This window comes from Boleophthalmus pectinirostris, unplaced genomic scaffold, assembly GCF_026225935.1.
Source record: "Boleophthalmus pectinirostris isolate CB_2022bp ecotype Guang Dong unplaced genomic scaffold, ASM2622593v1 HiC_scaffold_16, whole genome shotgun sequence".
NCBI classification, from domain to species: domain Eukaryota; kingdom Metazoa; phylum Chordata; class Actinopteri; order Gobiiformes; family Gobiidae; genus Boleophthalmus; species Boleophthalmus pectinirostris.
This window is the reverse complement of record NW_026571095.1, coordinates 980388-1000957: the sequence shown is the minus strand read 5'-3', so window position 1 is coordinate 1000957 and position 20570 is coordinate 980388. Positions and strand designations below refer to the sequence as shown.

Below are 20570 nucleotides of genomic sequence, written 5' to 3'. Positions count from 1 at the left end.
AGTCTGCTGCGTGCTGTCTAATTATTGTGTGATAATCAGGAAGTGTGTGTTGGCATGCTAGTTGTTGTTAGCTTTATCAACACGGTAAAACTATGTTCTGTGAGAGTTGTGAAAAGCGCTCATAAATAAGAATTAGATTGCATCAGGTAAGTGAAGAATCAAACTGTCTGAAATGGACTATGTTTTGTTTTTCATGTTTTTAAGACGGTAAAAATGAGGTGCAGCTCCTTCAGCCTGTGTGTCTCTGCTCCTCAGGGCGTCTCATCTTTGATAACCTGAAGAAGTCCATCGCCTACACGCTCACTAGTAACATCCCAGAGATCTCTCCTTTCCTCCTCTTCATCATCGCCAGCGTCCCTCTGCCTCTGGGGACAGTCACCATCCTCTGCATCGACCTGGGCACAGACATGGTGAGACGGAGACGCAACAACAAAACATACAGAGAAAAACATGGAAGGGAAAACATCTTTGTATGTTTTTCCTTCTCATGAAAAACATAGAAGACACAAAACATATGCATAAACAAGAACACAGTACTATTCACTGGATTATGTAAACAGTTTAAGACGGAGCTGTTTGTTTAGGGCTGTACAAGTCATCATCTTTACAAAGCCAAAGTATGTATTTTTGAAGAAAAAATACATGTTCATCATTTTGTTTGTGTTTATTGGACTGTGTTTTTACTATGAGTGAGCTTGGATCTCCACAAACAGGCTCTTATTTGACCTGGGGGAGGACTTTTGCTGGTTTTTGTGGAAATGTTGTTCATTTGGCTGTGGTCTTCCATAATACGGTGGCACAGTGGCTACCTCCCACGCTTCACAGTAAGGAGGTTCTGGGTTTGATCCCTCGGTTGCCCAAGCATTTCTGTGTGGAGTTTGCATGTTCTCCCCGTGACTAGGTGGGTTTCGTCCCTGCACTCTGGTTTACTAGCCAGGCTGGTGCCACCTAGTGCCTCCGCTTAATTTAATTTCTGTCCAGCAAATAGGTCAGGAATCAGAATACACTAGACCAGGGGTGTCAAACTCATTTTGGTCCGGGGGCCGTGGCCAACCTACTTTGATCCCAGAGGGGAAGGATCAGAAAACTCATATCATATATACTCCATATAAATAAGTTCAAATATTTGTGCAGAGAAACGCAAATCTATTACAGAAATCTTTTTTAATTGATGAACTCTTTCTTTTACAATCTATTATAATATTATGAACAACCTGAAACTTTAAGAAAAACACAGTTTCAGGGCAGCAGTAGCTCAGTTGGTAGAACATTCGCCCACTGATCTGAAGGTTGGTGGTTCGAATCCAGCTCTCGACATAAACATCACAGGTTGAGCGGTCAGATCCACTGACCCACAGGTTGGCTTCCCACAGATGAATGCTGTCGTCGTGTCCTTGGACAAGACACTTAAGACCTTGCCCACATTGTCTGCGTACACTGGTGTGTAAATGTTTGTGTGAATGGGTGAGTGGTTCCTTGTTGTAAAGCTCTTTGAGTGCCTTGAAGGTGGAAAAGTGCTATAGAAAAATGTGACCATTTCAACACAATGTTTTAACATTAAAATGCAAATAGGAATAAGTCAGTTTTTCTTGTAAAATCCTGCACTCTGCTCCACTTTTCTCATGTTTGACATTTTTCTGATGAGGGTGTCACGGTCAACAGTTAAAACGATCGTCCTTTAAGAGCGTTTGGAAAGAGACAAGTCTTCATTTGTGCTGCTCTGGTGGGAGGGGCCACGTACAGAGATGCTGGAGACGCTGCTGTGATAAACACCACAGAAAATTAATAATATTTTAATAGAAAATATAATAAAAATATTTTAGTAGAAAATCAGCCGAGGGCCAGATTAAAGGTCTTGGAGGGCCGGATCTGGCCCCTGGGCCGTATGTTTGACACCTGTGCACTAGACGGTTTGCGAGAGCCCCAGAAGTTGTAGACAGCGCACCGGCCAATCAGCGAAGAGCTGTGAAACCATGACATCAAACTCGTGCCTGTCTGGGTCCCTTTTGTGGTACAGCACAACAGTAAACAAAGAGTCAAGATGGATGTAGACGAAGACAGACATTCTGTGTTGGCAACGATTCCAGAGATCGAGATTTTAAAGCCAAAACAAAGAGAATGTTTGGTGAATTTTATCAAGGAGAAAGGCGTTATTGCCCTTCTTCCTACAGGATTTGGCGCATTACATACGTCACGACCAAATAACAGCAAATGGTTAAATTTTAAAAAGTATCTGCCTACCGTCGCGTGAACAAATCCTAATGCTGCGAGGTCAGATGGTTTTCACGAAGTGAAACTGGCCGATGAATCAGGTCATAACAGAGTCCTACAGGTCCGTTTTTAGAGAACCGTAACCTCCCGTTAACCCGTGATTTTATCAAAGTTAAACCTGCACCCACTCTGACCCATTAACATTCCACCTGTTACCTGTCCGTGATAAATCACAAACAAATTAAAATCATTCTAACTGAAACATCCATCAGAATGCGATTTGAAACGTTACGACTTCAAGAATTACAATCACGAAATGAAATGAAACGATTACACTTTCTTCAGTACGAATACGAATTCACAGACGTGACTCGACTGTCAAATATACGTCATCACTTCATAGGATTTATTTACTGAGCAGAAGAAACACTGATTGATCGGACTTTTATACCGCACACACCATGGACTGAACCAGGACTAACCCAGGACTGAACCAGGACTCACTGTCGGGACAGACTCGGAGATGCGCCCGTGTAGACTGTCGGGTGACCGCAGGCGAAAGGACCAGAGCAGATCCCACGGGTACATGACCGAGTGTAACTTTCTATTTCCACAGAATCATAAAGTAAACTTTCCACCTCCTGAAAGTTACATACTATTGCTTTAATCACTTTAGTCTGGTTTCTTTGTTGTTGATAATTATAACTGACTTTTTTATTTTTATTTTGCAAATCCTAAAATTTCTATTTACCTTGTTTAAATCCAGACAGAATTTAATTTGCAATCTCGTTCCATTTTCATTTAGCCTTGAAACTAAACAACTTAAAAACCTCTTAGAATCAATCAATATTTAAGGGCCATTAAGTAAATACCAGTCAAGACTCTGATCAGACAATTCTTCTGAAACAACTTCATCTTAAAATACCACTGTCTAACTTTTCTGATGTAGGGTACTCCTCCGGCTAGTTTTCATTTCAGATGCCTGGAATACTCCCAAGATTGGCATTAAAATATTTATGCATATCATCATCAGGTTCTGTTAGTGCTGGACAAATGAAGAACGGAGCTCTGGAGCACGTCTCGTTCTTTCTGAAACAAACTGCTCTGAAGCACTGCCTCGGAGCTCGACTCGCAGCAGCCGCTCAGGTGACCAAAGTGTGGAAGTGTCGGTCTCTCCCCCGACTGCTTCACTCTGCGTGTCAATTGCTTCAGTGTATCGAAGCGTTTCATTGGCTCAGCGAATGTTCCGCTCTGCGATCGGTTCAGATGCTTCAGAGTGTTCAGCGCACTTCTGTGGTTTGACAAGCGCTAAACTGCTACAGTATGAAAGACGCACCAATATTTCTTAAAAATGTTGGTAGTGAGGAGGATTGTGTGATGTTAGTGGTGATTTTAGCGACTTTTGGCATTTGTTTCATTTTCGATGGAATCCATGGTTTGTGATCACTTTGATCTAATTCCACCGAACAAGGCCACCTATTTTCTTATTTACAGCAGGTTATTTATGTTGCTCTTTACATATTATTTTAAATCATCATCATTATTATTGTTGTTGTTAGGTACGGTGTCGCTCTGCACACAAGTATTGTCTTACACTAACAATACTTCATCGATGCTGAGACACCTGCGTGCCAATGGTTAAATTTGTCCACTAGAGGTCAGTGTTTCTCCGAGGCCTCAGACACGTCCAACCATTTGAGACAATATTGCGACTGAGGTGTCGATGCTTCATGAGGCTCCATTCGCCCATCACTAGGTTCTGTTATTGCTCTGAAATACACACAGTACATTCTTACTACGAGCAGGGTCGCCTCTCCACAGATCTCACTTGTCACTTAGCTTCTTTGCGTCGCTCGCTTGTCTCCATGAAGACAGATCAAATCAATGCCACGCCGCTGAACATTCCAGTCAAAACAATAACATCTCCAGTATCTGTCTTCCAGAAAAGTGACGTAATCCGTCTTTAACACATGCACATACATACAGCGTTTCCCCTTGCAGTGACAGAGCAGGGAGCTAATGACAGACATGTGGTGAGTTTGTTGTGGTGAGTGTGGGACAGCTCCATAACAAGCCCAAAGCACAGGCCTAGCCACTGTGTAAACAAACATATGGCAAATACATTATACAGCGGAGAATGTACTTTATATGGGCTCGTTATAGAGGAAAATACGAGCACTCCTCCGGCACTGACAAATACAGCTGTAGCACTGTGGATATGGAGGAAAAGGATGAGCTTAAAGCAGATATATTCACTTTTCAGAGCTTTTCCCGTGTTATAGTTGTTTCCCTTCACATTTAAGCTTGTGAAATTGTATTTGTTGTGATTCGAGCATGTTTGAATTATCTATAAAAGAACAGTTTGGAATTTTGGAAGTAGAAATTTCCTAGTGAGCCAGAGTGTTGGAGACGTGCGGAGACAGTTTTTTAAAGGGCTCATCTCATGCAAAATCAACTTTTCAGAGCTTTCTACCTTCTAAGAGTGATGTGTGGGTCTTGTATATGTCGCCAAAGTGGTTTTTAGATTGATTCGGTGTTTGTTTTTTTTTTACAAATTGCAGCGTATTTTTGACACCCTCCCATGTCACAACGAACTAAAGCTGCTACAACAATGACGCGGCAGCTACACATATGACGCGTTTGAGGTAGCAGAAAACGCTTCGCACCCACCCCCCTCCGCCCCGCCTCCACTGCCTCTGCCCCGCCTCCGCCGCCTCCACACCGCATCGGCTGACAATTCCCTCATGAGCACCAAAATAAAACAGCATAAGCTCGTTGTTCTGCACCACAGGTGTCAAACATCCGGCCCGGGGGCCAGATCCGGCCCTCCAAGACCTTTAATCTGGCCCTCGGCTGATTTTCTACTAAAATATCTTAATTATATTTTCTATTAAAATATTGTTAATTTTCTATGGTGTTTATCACAGCAGCGTCTCCAGCGTCTCTGTACGTGGCCCCTCCCACCAGAGCAGCACAAATGAAGACTTGTCTCTTTCCAAACGCTCTTAAAGGACGATCGTTTTGACTGTTGACCGTGACACCCTCATCAGAAAAATGTCCAACATGAGAAAAGTGGAGCCGAGTGCAGGATTTCCCAAGAAAAAATTTATTTATTCCTGTCTGCATACAAGTTCATGTTAAAACATTGTGTTGAAATTGAATTTTTCTTAAAGTTTCAGGTTGTTTATAATATTTTAATATTTTGTAAAAAAAAAAAAAAAAAAAAAAAAAGAGTTCATCAATTAAAAAAGATTTCTGTAATAGATTTGTGTTTCTCTGCACAAATATTTGAACTTGAATTGTTATTTTTGGGGTTTATATGACATGAGTTTTTTGATCCGGCCTCTTTGGGATCAAAGTAGGTTGAATACGGCCCCCGGAACAAAATGAGTTTGACACCCCTGTTCTACACGATATAATAAGTTGATCTACTAGTGTTTATTAAGACTTTACCAATCAGTAATGTTCAGCTGATGCCGACACGGTGCTTGAGCTTCGTGAACCTCCAAGTCCTCCGTCTGATTCCGGGTCCAAAGCACATGCGGCTGAACGCGCTGTATCTCCATGATGAATAAAAGTTTATTCCTACCACTATCAGGGTGCACACCTGTCTCCCCCTCCCTCCCTGAGACGGGCGGAAGAAGGGCGGCTCACTCAGAGCCTACGTCACATTTGGAGGGCGGAGCCTGTGCTTTCTCAGGATGGGCGAGAGGATGAGCAATAGTTGGTCTTTCATAGTTCCTGGTCTGTGACTGTCTCCAAGAAATCAGAAAGATTTCAGAACTATTGTGTAATGGATGTTCCAAAACCCAAATTGTGCAGAAGATCGATCCATCCAATCCTTGTATTTGCAGAGGTCACTGGTGCTAGGCTAGTGCATGTCAATGGCCATAGTTAGCCTACCACTAAAAACAGTCTTACCCACTCCACAAAACACCTGAAACAAATCTATTATTACACCAGACTGTCCATGTGAATGTTTGTGTTGATAGAATAATGTTTGTTAGTTCGTAAAACTAACCTTGCATCTCATGAATTGTCGCATGTTGAGGGACTATTTTCTCATATATCAATCCACCGCTGCCAAGCTTTCTATCAGGAAGTACAACTCACTGCTGCTGCTGCTCAGACATAAATCTTTCAAATGCAAGGTTGCTTTTACTTCTAAAATTATTTAATCGACACAGACATTTACATGGACAGTCTGGTGTAATAATAGTTTTGTTTCAGGTGTTTTGTGGAGTGGGTAAGACTGTTTTTAGTGGCAGGCTAACTATGGCCATTGACATGCACTAGCCTAGCACCAGCGATCTCTGCAAATACAAGGACTGAATAGAATGTTTTAAAAAGTGTCTCCACACGTCTCCAACACTCGGAAATGAGGTCCTATATCCAAAATTTTAAAATTGTCCCTTTAACCGCTTACTTTAAAAACGTCAACCCCATTTTCACCTCCACCAGTACACGCCCACTGTGACGTACTTACTTCATTCTCCAGTTTTATTTTATTCATCGTGATATACATAGGATTTGGCAGTGTCATGCAGTCATTTTGGTACAAATGAAAAAAATATCTGCTACTCGCTGGCTTGATGAACAGGAGATCAAGCGCCACCACATGAAAAATGGCGTAGTGTATCTTAAAATACACATGCACAATTTTTTTTTTTTTCATGTATTTCAGCAGACCATATGGCCCCAGTACAGATATACTGTGTTTAAAAAGCAGCTCTTGAAGTCAGAGTAAGTCTGCTGTGTACTGTCTGCATCTAATTTACATATTGTCCAATCATTTGAAAGTGTACAAGTTAAGGCCGCCACACACTACAGGATTGTTCTGCCTTACTTTTGAAATGTTTAAATGTGCGACAGAAAGCGCACACATCTTATGAGACTTAAAAGTTCTGATTGCAAAGACTGAAGCGGGATCTGTCTGTGGACCACAGGATATAAAGTTGTGAGCGTGATCGCGTCAGCTGTTTCCTGTCTACACAAAAAGCACTCACTTTGAGACTGTTGCTTTGAGACAGATTTTTCTTTTACGGGCTGAAAAATATTCGTGTCCACACACAGGTCGGATCCAGAAATATTCACGTCCAGACGACAACGGAGCACTGAGTGAAAATGATGTAATACACCTGCCACACCTGTATGTGGCGCTGTTCACAATTATAAAAATATTTAATAATGCAGATCTCATCACCGTTTTTTTAAACTTTAAGGTAATTTAGCCGATTTTAGATGTAACTCAGAAATATAGACGTTTTGTTTTGCAAAAGTTAAACATAAGTTTTCATTTTTAGCCCTAAGATTTGGATGAGAATTATTAGAGTAACTTGGTCTCAAAATCCAACCGTTTAATTGTGCGTAATTTTTGTTATTGATCTGTGTGCGTATTCTGATGTTAGCATTATTGCTAACAGTGTGTTTCGGTTGCTGGGCGACAGCCACTCCGTAGACTACACCTGTCCCATTTTGGCAACGCTCTTGTGGTCTGTGGAGGCTCGTTTGAGCGCTGCAGTATGGAAGCCGGGAGGGGTCACAACAAACTCAAACGTGCAACATATACAAATGCGTCAACACAACAAAAAGCCACAACAAAGCAAAAAAAGCCACAACGGAAATGACTGCAGGACTCTATTTTAATGCAAACGCCGCAACAAATACAAACACCACAACACAAACCCAAATGCCGCAACACATTAAAAAGCCACAACACATTAAAAAGCCACAACACAAACACAAATGCCGCAACACTTTAAAAAGCCACAACACATTAAAAAGCCACAACGGAAGTGACCGCGAGACTCTATTTTCCGACGGACCGATCGAGCGGCGAGTGAAGAAGAACTACAATGTGAAACGAATAATGATAAAACAATAAATTACTTTTACTTATGTTTCCAACTTCTCCGTTCCTTTACTTTTCATTTGTATTTGTATTTTATTTCGCGTTTGCATTTGCTGTGACCCCTCTCAGCTTCCGTACTGCAGGCTTCGCTGCATCAGAGGACTCTGGCGATGATGACGGTGTCGTGACGTCATCGTTTTCCAAAACCTTTTCCAAACGCGACACCAGCATTCTCAGATTTCTCCACTCTGGAACCTGTTCTCAGAAAACTCAGCTTTTGTCCACCCAAAACACCAACTTTGTGTGGACGAAAGACCAAAACAAAAACAAACTTCACCGTTTTGACCAAAAAACGTTGTCATGTGGATGGCTCTTAAAGGGATAGTTCGGGTTTTTTGACATGAATCTGTATGGCATCCCTGTGAGCAGTGTCGCACATCCACACTGACTTACCCCCAACAGTGTCCGGTGAACCGAGATACTTTCGGTGCTGATGAAAGTAGTCCGGCAAGTTGGCTGGGGACAGTAAAATAAAGCGTTTTTCTTCTCAAAACAAGTAAGTCAGTGTGGATGCACGAGGATGTCATACAAATTTATATCAAAAAACCCAAACTATCCCTTTAAGTGTTGACAAGATCAGAGCACTGCACTTCTAGATTAGACACAAGTCGTTATTATTTGTGAAATGTGGTGCCATACATGATTTTAAGATACATGATTTTTAATGCACAGAAGACTGGAGATAAAGTCCACAGGAAGTAAAGTCACTACTAGTTTACTGGTCTTTTTAAAGCAGAATAATTTTTTATTCAGACTTAAATCATTTTTATTCGGAGTTAAGGCTCTCATGTGAACAAATTGTGCATAATATATAAGACTTTTAACTGTCTGTGTTGGCATTTTTATATTTTCATCTTATTTAAATGAGCAACAATACATTTAACCCAGTCTCTCCAAGTAAAGAGCTGGAAATTCCATTAAATAAACACATGTGGGACCCTCTGACACCAACAGTTATAAATATGAGTTAATATTACACCCGTACGATCATCATTAGACTGTATTCCCAGAGCCTGTTCAAACCCGTGTTCTATTTCCACTCTAATCTCCTCTAGAACTAATATGTACACGATTCCTCTTCAAAAATTAACTAGAACCATCTCAACTATTTATAATTCATCATTTTGACTCAAGCAGCGCACATTTGAGCTTCATTTGTGTTCCGCTGTTCCCACACGACTCGACCCAGAGCCGCACGTGTTCGTTTAACCGCTTCTTTTAATCATTCTAAAACAGGCTGTTAATTATCAGCGTGTTGGACGGCCGCGGGCGAGCCAAAGGTGACACGGAGCCGAACAGCGTGAGCCGGGCGGAGGTGGCGACGCCCGGAGCGCGGGGGGGGAGGGGGCTGCCGGAGGTCGTGGTCGTGTGGAGAGGTGTGGAGAGGTGTGCGTTTGTGTGCGTTTTTCGAGAGAGATGACACTTCCACGCGAGAGACGCCCTGTCGTGTACTGCGGTCCCCACGGCAATGCGAGGAGGCGCCGACGAGCTCAACGCCACGGGGGAGCTATCCATCTCCTCACAGAGAGAGAGAGAGAGGAGAGAGAAGGAGGAGAGAGGAGGAGAGAGAGACAGGGGAGGGAGAAAGGAGAGAGAGAGGGGAAAGGTGTAAGGAGAGGGACGGAGGGAGTGAATTGAGGAGAAAAGTGAAGGGAGAGCGAAGGGAAGAGAGACAGACTGGGGTGGGAGAGAGAGAAGAGAGGGAGAGAGAGAGGAGAGAGAGACTGAGGGAGAGAGAGAGAGAGGAGAGAGAGGAGAGAGAGGAGGAGTGAAGAGGAGAGAGAGGGAAGAGAGAGAGAGACAGGGAAGGGAGAGAGCAAAAAGAGAGAAGAGAGAGAGGGAGACAGAAAAAGCGAGAGGAGCAGTAGGGAAGAGGGAGAGACAAAGAGAGAGGGGGATAAGAAGAGAGGGGTAGAGAGAAAGATAGAGAGGGAAGAGAGAGAGAAGAGTGAAATGGAGACGGGAGAGGAGAGAGAGAGAGAGTGAAGGCAGGAGAGAGAGTGAAGGAGAGAGAGAGGAAGAGAGAGACAGAAGAGAGAAGGGAGTGAGAGGAGAAAAAGTGAAGGGAGAGCGAAGGGAAGAGAGACAGACTGGGGTGGGAGAGAGAAGATAGAGAGGGAGACGAGAGAGGGAGTGAGAGGGAGAGAGAGAGGGGAAGAGAGAGAGAGAGACAGGGAAGGGAGAGGGCGAAAAGAGAGACAGAAGAGAGAGAGAGAGGGAGACAGAAAAAGCGAGAGGAGCAGTAGGGAAGAGGGAGAGACAAAGAGAGAGGGGGATAAGAAGAGAGGGGTAGAGAGAAAGATAGAGAGGGGAAGAGAGAGAGAAGAGTGAAATGGAGACGGGAGAGGAGAGAGAGAGAGAGTGAAGGCAGGAGAGAGAGTGAAGGAAGAGAGAGAGGAAGAGGGAGAGAGAAGAGAGAAATGGAGACGAGAGAGAGTGATGGGAGAGAGGGGAAGAGAGAGAGACAGGGGAGAGAGAGAAAAGAGAGAGAGAGGAGAGACAAAAGACAGAGCGAGGGTGACAGAAAAAGCGAGAGGAGCAGTTGGGGAGACCTCTCTCTTTGACTCTCTCCTCCCTTCTCTCCCTCTTCTTTCTCACCTCTCCCTCTCTCTCTCTCCTGTCTCTCTCGTCTCTCCTTCTCCCTCCTTTCCTCCCTTCCCTACTTTCTCTTTCTACTCCCACTCTCTCCTCTCCTCTCTTGTGTCTCCGTATCATCCCTCTTTTCTCTTTCTCATTCTCTTCTCTCTCTCTCCCCTGTCTCTCTCTCTTCCCATCTTTATCTATCGTTCTCTCTACCCCTCTTTCTTTGACTCTCTCCTCCCTTCTCTCCCTCCGCTTTCTCACCTCTCCCTCTCTCTTCTCTCGCCTCTCTTTCTCCCTCCCTCCCCTATTTTCTCTTTCTCCTCTCCTTCTCTCCTCTCTCTCTCCCTCTCTTTTGTCTCCCTGTCTCTCTCTCTCTTCCCCTTTCTATCTATCTTTCTGTCTACCCCTCTCTTCTTGCTCCCTCCTCTCTCTTTGACTCTCTCCCTCTTCTCTCCCTCAGCTTCTCTCTCCTCTACTCTAGTCTCTTCCTCTTCTTCTCCTCTCTATCTCTCGTCTGCTCTCTCCTCTTTCGTCTCTCTTCTGTCTCTCTCTCTGTTCTTTTTTTCTCTCCTCAGATGTTTTCTCACCTTTTTTCTCTCCACACTTTGCGTCGTGTGTCGCAGTTCACTTTTTTCTGTTTGTGAATCTCTGGGGTTTCGTCTCGATCTTGTTCTTGGGAAAAATGAAGCTGATAAGTGTTATAAACTCTTTTCTCTTTCTCTCTCTCTCTCTCTTATCTCAGATGACATCACAACATTCTATCCATTTATTATGCAAAATCGATTTCAATTAGACATCATCCATGCATGTTTCAGTAATTTAGAGATCTCTATTATTATTATTATTTTTTTCTTTCTTTTTTCATGTGACTCAAACTATTGGTCCATTAATATTATTTTTAATACTATTATTATCATTACTATTTATTTATTTTTTTAATGTACGCTTACATTGATATTAATTTTATGTAAAAAAAAATAAAAATCAAACAACAAAATTTGCATATATATTGTGACTTATGTAGAGAGGAAAAAAAAACACTGAATAATTTGAAGGGAAAAAAAATGAAACAAAAAAAAAAAAAAACCTGTGCATACATATATTGTGACTTATGTGGAGAAAAAAAAAAAAAAACAAAAACAACAAATTAAAATGTGCACTATATATATATATATATATATATATATATATATATATATATATATAGTGACCAACGTGGGGAAAAAAAACACTGAATTGAAAAAAAAAAACTGCATATATATTGTGACTTATGTGGAGAAAAAAAACACTAAATAGATTAAATAAATAAAAAAATGCGCACATATTGTGACTTATGTGGAAAAAAAAAAAAAAAAAACTGAATGGCAAAAAAAGAAAAAAAAAATTGTGCACATATATATATATATATATATATATATATATATATATATGTGACTTATGTGGAGAAAAAAAACACTGAATAAATTGCAAAATAATAATAATAATAATAATAATAATAAAACCAAAACAAACAAAAAGTAAAAATGTGCATATATGTATATATATGTTAAGGTTTGGCAGGAGGGACCCCAAAGCAGAGCCAGGACTCAGTCAAGTTTTAAACAGTTCATTTTATCAAACAGAAGGCAGGCTGAGGAGGCAGGGAGCTGGCCGACTTCTCCAGAGGCAACAGGCAGACAACCACGGAGACACCTGGGCGAAAACAGGAACAGGTAAGTCCAAGACAAACAGCAAACAAAACGGGTATATATCCAAGAGCCTGATAGAACTCTACTGAACAGGACGGAATTATCTGGCAAAGTGGTGGTGAGAAAACCAGGGCTAAATACAGAGGCTGATGAAGGAACTGACTGCAGGTGTGTCTCATCTGCTCTGGACGAAGCCACGCCCCCTGTCACACTCAAGCTCTGCAACAAAAAGGGGAGGGGGAGAGAACAAAAAAACAAATCCTAACACATATATATATTGTGACTAATGTGGGGAAAAAACACTGAATAAATTGAAAAAAAAACAAAAAAACTGCATGTATATTGTGACTTATGTGGAGAAAATAACACTGAATAGATAAAAAAAAAAGAAAAACAAACAAAAAAATGCACATATATATTGTGACTTATGTGGAGGAAAAAAAAAAAAAGAAAAAAAAAAAATGCGACGTCTCCTGGGCCGTATTCAAACTCTCTTTACGAGTCTGTACGAGGCTCCGCCCATACGCCTACTTCACCCATGCTCCCACACGACAATTCTCCATAAATATACAAAAACACAATACAAAACTGTACACTACGACTTCACAAACCTGATGCGATGCAGTAGTTTCATTAACGGGATGCATGTGATTGTGTTGTGATTGTGCTCTGAAGGGGGAGCAACTTAATGTGGGGAGCAAAGAGATTGGAGACTCAGAGAAACTTATAAAACATGTTCATATGTTGTTTGCCGGTAATTTATCATTTTCAGAACAATAAAAGGAAACACGGTGATCTAAATGTGATGTGTTAGCTGTGAATGCCCCATAAAAGTGTAATACTCCCTCTTTAAATACAGATGGGGCCAAATAAAGTGAATACTGCGTTGTAATACAGTGAGTTATAAAGTACTGAGAGACAAATGCATGACTTTTATTAGCACAGCTGTGTAGTGATAGTATCGCTGTATAGCATCAGTCAAATCTAATAAGTCGACCTCACTTGTAAACATTTACGAAAAAGATTGCCTTGAAAAATTTTGTCTAAACTGTGAATCTAAAGCTGAGCTACAAGTCATTCCTCAGTGTAGTGAACAGTAAATTCCTCTTTCATCTAACGAGGCACAGCGAGTGAAGTGAACTTTAGTTTTCATTCATAAAACTCATGTTGTGAAGCTGCGCCAACGAATCAGTCAGATCCTCAAATCTGAAATAGACTGAGAATAGTTCTGAGAAATATGTTCTGGAAGTGTCTGGGGTGAAGGAAGTCTGGGAGTCCCTGCTTAGGCTGCGTTCAGACTGCAGCCTGAAGTGACCCAAATCCGATTTTTTGGCCCCTATGTGACCTGTATCTGATCTTTTAATGACAGTCTGAACCACACAGATCCTGGTCTAAACCAGGACTAAACCAGGACTAAACCAGGACTAAACCAGGACTAAACCAGGTTAAACCAGGTTTAAACCAGGTTTAAACCAGGTTTAAACTGGTCTCAGTCCTGTCTCAGTCCCAGTTTCCTGATCACCCACTGGTCTACGAGGGCGCACCTTCAGGCCCATTCCGGCACTCCTGGTTCAGTCCTGGTTCAGTCCTGGTTTAGTCCTGGTTCAGTCCTGGTTCAGTCCTGGTTTAGTCCTGGTTCAGTCCTGGTTCAGTCCTGGTTCAGTCCTAGTTCAGTCCTGGTTCAGTCCTGTTTTAGTCCTGGTTCAGTCCTGGTTCAGTCCTGGTTCAGTCCTGGTTCAGTCCTGGTTCAGTTCTGTTTTAATCCTGGTTCAGTCCAGCATTGTTTAAGTCACAGAAACGGGAAACGGCCAAAAACTGAAAAACGAATCGTTATCAGCTTTTTTCCTTTTGGTTTTGGACACAAATAATGAAGAATATTGTTTTATCATTTTATCATTTTCTTATTTATTTATATTTCTTATTTTCTTTATTTTTTATTTTGAAAAACAAATGAGCGTAAGATTTTGAATTGCATTTTGAATGAGACGAGTCCTGGTTTAGGACTGAGACCAGGACCAGACCAGGACTGAGACTGTTATAGTTCTGGTTTAGTCCTGGTTTAGTCCGTATGTGGCACAAAAGTCCAGCGTCACAGTTTCAGTCACGGACACGGGAACATCTGAGCCGTTTTTTTCCATTTTTCACTTAAACCCAAAATCAAAAACTGAAAAAAAAAAACCCGAATCATTATCTGTTTGTTTTTGTTTTTTTCATTTTGGTTTTGGAAACAAATAATGAAGTCAATACTTGTTTTTTCATTTACTTATTTTTAGTTTTATTTTGAAAAACAAATGAATGAATGATACATGGATTTTGAATGAGACAAGTCCTGGTTTAGGACTGAGACGAGGACCAGACCAGGACTGAGACCGGTTTAGACTTGGTTTAGACCTGTTTTAGTCCTGGTTTAGTCCTGGTTTAGACCTGGTTTAGTCCTGTTTTAGTCCTGGTTTAGTCCTGGTTTAGACCTGTTTTAGTCCTGGTTTAGTCCTGGTTTAGACCTGGTTTAATCCTGGTTTAGACCAGTTTTAGTCCTGTTTTAGTCCTGGTTTAGACCTGGTTTAATCCTGTTTTAGACCTGGTTTAGCTCTGGTTTAGTCCTGGTTTAGACCTGTTTTAGTCCTGGTTTAGACCAGTTTTAGTCCTGTTTTAGTCCTGGTTTAGACCTGGTTTAATCCTGTTTTAGACCTGGTTTAGCTCTGGTTTAGTTCTGGTTTAGACCTGTTTTAGTCCTGGTTCAGTCCTTTTTTAGTCCTGTTTTAGTCCGGTTTTAGCTCTGGTTTAGTCCTGTTTTAGTCCTGTTTTAGTCCTGGTTTAGACCTGGTTTAGACCTGGTTTAGTCCTGGTTTAGTCCTGATTTAGTCCTGTTTTAGTCTTGGTTTACTCCTGGTTTAGTCCTGTTTTAGTCCTGTTTTAGTCCTGGTTTAGACCTGGTTTAGACCTGGTTTAGACCTGGTTTAGTCTTGGTTTAGTCCTGGTTTAGTCCTGTTTTAGACCTGTTTTAGCTCTGGTTTAGTCTTGGTTTAGACCTGGTTTAGTCCTGGTTTAGTCCTGGTTTAGACCTGATTTAGTCTTGGTTTAGACCTGGTTTAGTCTGTTTTAGACCTGTTTTTAGTCTGGTTTAGTCTTGGTTTAGTGTTTAGTCCTGTTTAGTTTGGTTTAGACCTGTTAGTCTTGGTTTAGACCTGGTTTAGGTTTAGTCCCTGGTTTAGACCTGGTTTAGTCTTGGTTTAGTCCTGGTTTAGACCTGGTTTAGACCTGGTTTACTCCCTGGTTTAGTCCTGGTTTAGACCTGTTTAGTCCTGTTTAGTCCTGTTTTAGTCCTGGTTTAGACCTGGTTTAGTCCTGGTTTAGACCTGGTTTAGTCCTGGTTTAGTCCTGGTTTAGACCTGGTTTAGTCCTTGGTTTAGACCTGGTTTAATCCTGGTTTAGTTCTGGTTTAGACCTGGTTTAATCCTGGTTTAGTCCTGTTTTAGTCCTGGTTTAGACCTGGTTTAATCCTGGTTTAATCCTGGTTTAGTCCTTGGTTTAGTCCTGTTTTTAGTCCTGGTTTAGACCTGTTTAGTCTGGTTTAATCCTGGTTTACCTGGTTTAGTCCTGTTTAACTGTTTTAGCTCTGGTTTAGTCCTGGTTTAGACCTGGTTTAGTCCTGGTTTAGTCCTGGTTTAGACCTGATTTAGTCTTGGTTTAGACCTGGTTTAGTCTTGGTTTAGTCCTGGTTTAACCTGGTTTAGTCTTGGTTAGTCCTGGTTTAGACCTGGTTTAGTCCTGGTTTAGACCTGGTTTAGTCCTGGTTTTGTTTAGTCCTGGTTTAGTCCTTGTTTAGACCTGTTTAGTCTTGGTTTAGTCCTGGTTTAGTCCTGGTTTAGACCTGTTTAGTTTGGTTTTAGTCTGGTTTAGTCCTGGTTTAGTCTTGGTTTAGACCTGGTTTAGCCTCCTGGTTTAGTTTGGTTTAGACCTGGTTTAATCCTGGTTTAGTCCTGGTTTAGTCCTGTTTTAGTCCTGGTTTAGACCTGGTTTATCCTGGTTTAATCCTGTTTAATCTGGTTTAGTCCTGGTTTAGTCCTGTTTTTAGTCCTGGTTTAGACCTGGTTTAATAATCTGGTTTAATCCGGGTTTAATCCTGGTTTAGTCCTGTTTAGACCTGGTTTACCTGGTTTAAATCCTGGTTTAATCCTGGTTTAGTCCTGTTTTAGTCCTGGTTTAGTCCTGTTTTAGTCCGTATGTGGCACAAAAGTCCGGCATCACAGTTCAAGTCATGGAAACTGGAAACGTCTGAGCACAAAATCAAAAACTGAAAAAAACAAAAAACAAATCATTATATAATAGTTTTTTCATTTTCTTATTTTTAGTTTTATTTTGAAAAACGAATGAACGAATGACACAAGGATTATTCGAGTTGACCTTAGTCTAAATGACGAGTCAAGTGCTCTTTTTCTCGCGCTGAAAGTCGCTCGTACTAGATCCAAAATAAATCCATAATCGTGAGTAAAAGTAAACGAGGTGAATGGAAGTGATTTGACAGTGTGTTATTGAAAACACTCGAGTTGAGCTTCGGCGGTGGTTTCAGACGACTTCTTCTCTCTCTATCATAATGACAGACGTGTGAAGTCTTTAAACTCCGCTCTCTACAGCTCCCGCCCCCCCCGCAGAGCGACGGCGGCGGGCTCCGGAGCAGACGACTCTATTCTCATCTCTTACCTCTCGCGCTTCTCTACCTCCTCTTCCACTTTTCTCTCTCTCCTCGTCTTTCGTTCTCCTTTCTCTCCCCGCCCCCCTCGTTCTCTTTCTTTCTTTCGTTCTTTTTTTTATCTCCCTCGTTCTCTTTCCTCTCGCTCCCTTTCTTTAGCTCGTTCTCCCTCCCTCCGTCCTCTCCTCCCCATTTCTCTCACTCTCTCTTCTACTTCTGTCTATCTCTCCTCGCTCCTCTTCTCTCCATTCTCTCTGTCACTCCCCTTGCCTTTCATCCTCATCCCTTCCTCCTTCCTTCCTTCCTTCCTTCACTCTTTCTATGCCCGTTCCCTACTTTTAAAATCGTGACTCTCCTCCTGTTTTCCTCCAGTTTTCCTCCCGGTTTCCTCCTGTCTCTCCTTCTGTTTTCTTCCAGTTTTCCTTCTCTCTTCCTTCTCTCTCTCCTCCATTTTTCCTCCCGTCTCTCCTGTTTTCTTCCTGTTTTCTTCCTGTCTCTCCTCTTGTTTTCCTCCTGTTTTCCTCCAGTTTTCCTCCTGTTTTCCTCCTGTTTTCCTCCTGCTTTCCTCCTGTCTTTATTCCTGTTTTCCTCCAGTTTTCCTCCTGTCTCTCCTCCTGTTTTCCCCGTTTTCCTTCTCTCTCTCTCCTCCTGTTTTCCTCCTGTTTTCCTCCTGTCTCTCTCCCATTTTCTTCTTGTCTCTCCTCCCGTTTTCCTCCTGTATCTCCTCCTGTTTTCCTCTTGTTTTCCTCCTGTATCTCCTCCTGTTTTCCTCCCGTTTTCCTCCTGTTTTCCTCTTGTCTCACCTCCTGTTTTCCTCTTGTCTCTCCTCCCGTTTTCCTCTTGTTTCTCCTCCTGTTTTCCTCTTGTTTCTCCTCCTGTTTTCCTCCCGTTTTCCTCTTGTCTCTCCTCCCATTTTCCTCTTGTCTCTCCTCTTGTTTCCCCGTGTTTTCCTCTTGTTTTCCTTCTGTCTCTCCTCCCTTTTTCCTCCCGTTTGTTTCTCCTCCTGTTTTCCTCCAGTTTTCCTCTTGTTTCTCCTCCTGTTTTCCTCCAGTTTTCCTCTTGTTTCTCCTCCTGTTTTCCTCTTGTCTCTCCTCCTGTTTTCTTCTTGTCTCTCCTCTTGTTTTCCCGTGCTTTCCTCCTGTTTTCCTCTTGTCTCTCCTCCCGTTTTCCTCCTGTTTTCCTCCTGTCTCTCTCCAGTTTTCCTCGTGTTTTCCTCCCATCTCTCCTCCTTTTTCCTCCTGTCTGTCCGCCTGTTTTCCTCTTGTCTCTCCTCTTGTTTCTCCTCTTGTTTTCCCTCTGTTTTCCGGGCATACTCGGGTGTATTCCGGCGGCTCAGACCTCGGCAGATCCACATAAGTCCTGGATTTCCGTGCTTAAGTCTCACATATTGCACTGCTGCGTCTGCACTAAACCCGGCGTCATATCAGATCTTTATTACAGGGACCTTTAGCTCCTCGTGCTCCACCTGCTCCTCTTTCTCTGTCCTTTTACCTTCTCTGCACCGCAAAAAGACGAAATGTGTCTTAATCAAATGACTTCAAGGTCCTAGATGACACAAAATTGACTCTTGTGAGCTTTAAGTCGTGTTATAATGTTCTTAGTTTAGTGCAGATTGTGAATTGCAGAGCTGGAATTGTGGGTTTGTGTGTTAAACATTTGTGAATGAAACAAAACGTCTTCTCCTCCTCATCTTCATCTTCTCCTCTCTCCACCTTTCTCCTCTGAACAAGTTTCACTCTGCTCCTCTGTTCAGGTCTAAACCAGAACTGAACCAGGTCTAAACCAGGACTGAACCAGGTCTAAACCAGAACTGAACCAGGTCTAAACCAGGACTGAACCAGGTCTAAACCGAACCAGGTGAACTGAACCAGGTCTAACCAGAACTGAACCAGGACTGAACCAGAGCTGAACTAAAGCTGAACCAGGACTAACCAGGACTGAACCAGGACTGAACCAGGACTAAACCCAGGTCTAAACCAGGACTAACCAAACTGAACCAGGACTAACCAGGACTGAACCAGGTCTAAACCAGGTCTAAACCAGGTCAAAACCAGGACCCAGGTCTGAACCAGGACTCTAAACCAGGACTGAACTGAACCAGGTCTAAACCAATGAACCAGGACTACTGAACCAGGACTGAACCAGGACTAAACCAGGGACTGAACCAGGACTAAACTGAACCAGGTCTAAACCAGGTCTGAAACCAGGACTTAAACCAGATCTAAACCAGGTAAACCAGGTCTAAACCAGGACCAAACCAGGACTAACCAAGTTCTAAACCAGGACCAAAACTAAACCAGGAGGGCTAAACCAGACTAAACCAGGGCTAAACCAGGACTAAACCAGGTCAAAATCAGAACCAAACCAGGACTAATCTTGGACTAGGACTTAGAAGAGGTGTTTTGTTTCATTCACACATGTTTAACACACAACACACCACAGGGGAAAAAACTGTAATTATGTAATATGTAAATAATGTCATTTTATTCAGTACAAACGTCAGTAACGCGCGTGAGAATCCATTTTTAACCTGGACTGAAGTGGTGGGTATTTCGTTTTTCTTCATACAAATTTGCTCAAATCACTGTGATATGAGCAGCAGTGAAACTGCATCATTCCGGTTCTGAGTGTGAGGACGGGCCGGAGGTGCGCCCCTGTAGACTGTCGGGTGACCGCGAGCAAAAGGACCCCGCGGGGCTAAAGCAGCTGTCGCCGCAGACACACTGCTCCACGGGTTCTGGGTTCTCTCAGGGGCGGTCCTAGATTCCAAGTCCTAGTCCAAGATTAGTCCGGGTTTAGACCTGGTTTAATCCTGGTTCAGTCCTGGTTTGGTCCTGGTTTGGTCTTGGTTTAGACCTGGTTTAGACCTGGTTCAGTTTTGGTTTAAACCTGGTTCAGTCCTGGTTTGGTCCTGGTTTAGTTCTGGGTTAGTCCTGGTTCAGTTCTGGTTCAGTTCTGGTTTAGACCTGGTTTAATCCTGTTTCAGTTCTGGTTTAGACCTGGTTTAGACCTGGTTCAGTTTCTGGTTTGGTCCTAGTTTAGTCCTGGTTTAGACCTGGTTTTGACCTGGTTTAGACCTGGTTTAATCCTGTTTCAGTTCTGGTTTAGACCTGGTTTAGACCTGGTTCAGTCCTGGTTTGGTCCTGGTTTAGACCTGGTTTAGTCCTGGTTTAGACCTGGTTTGGACCTGGTTTAATCCTGTTTCAGTTCTGGTTTAGACCTGGTTCAGTTTTGGTTCGGTCCTGGTTCGGTCCTGGTTTGGTCCTGGTTTAGTTCTGGTTTCAGTCTGGTTTGGTTCCTGGTTCAGTCCTGGTCCTGGTCTGGTTTGGTCCTGGTTTTAGTTCTGGTTCAGTCCTGGTTTGGTCCTGGTTCAGTCCTGGTTTGGTCCCTGGTTTGGTCCTGGTTTAGTTCTGGTTCAGTCCTGGTTTGGTCCTGGTTTAGTTCTGGTTCAGTCCTGGTTTGGTCCTGGTTTAGGTTCTGGTTCCTG

At 42.5% G+C, this 20570-nt stretch overlaps 1 protein-coding gene across 1 annotated transcript in view; it reads left to right on the top strand.

Moving 5' to 3' along the window:
- The window catches only part of atp1a2a (ATPase Na+/K+ transporting subunit alpha 2a), a 350773-nt gene that overhangs the window by 274203 nt on the left and 56000 nt on the right, over positions 1–20570 (top strand). Inside the window, exon 18 of the mRNA XM_055151513.1 lies at positions 256–410. Within this exon, the coding sequence (XP_055007488.1) occupies positions 256–410 (155 nt within the window). The remainder of the gene's footprint in view (positions 1–255; positions 411–20570) is intronic.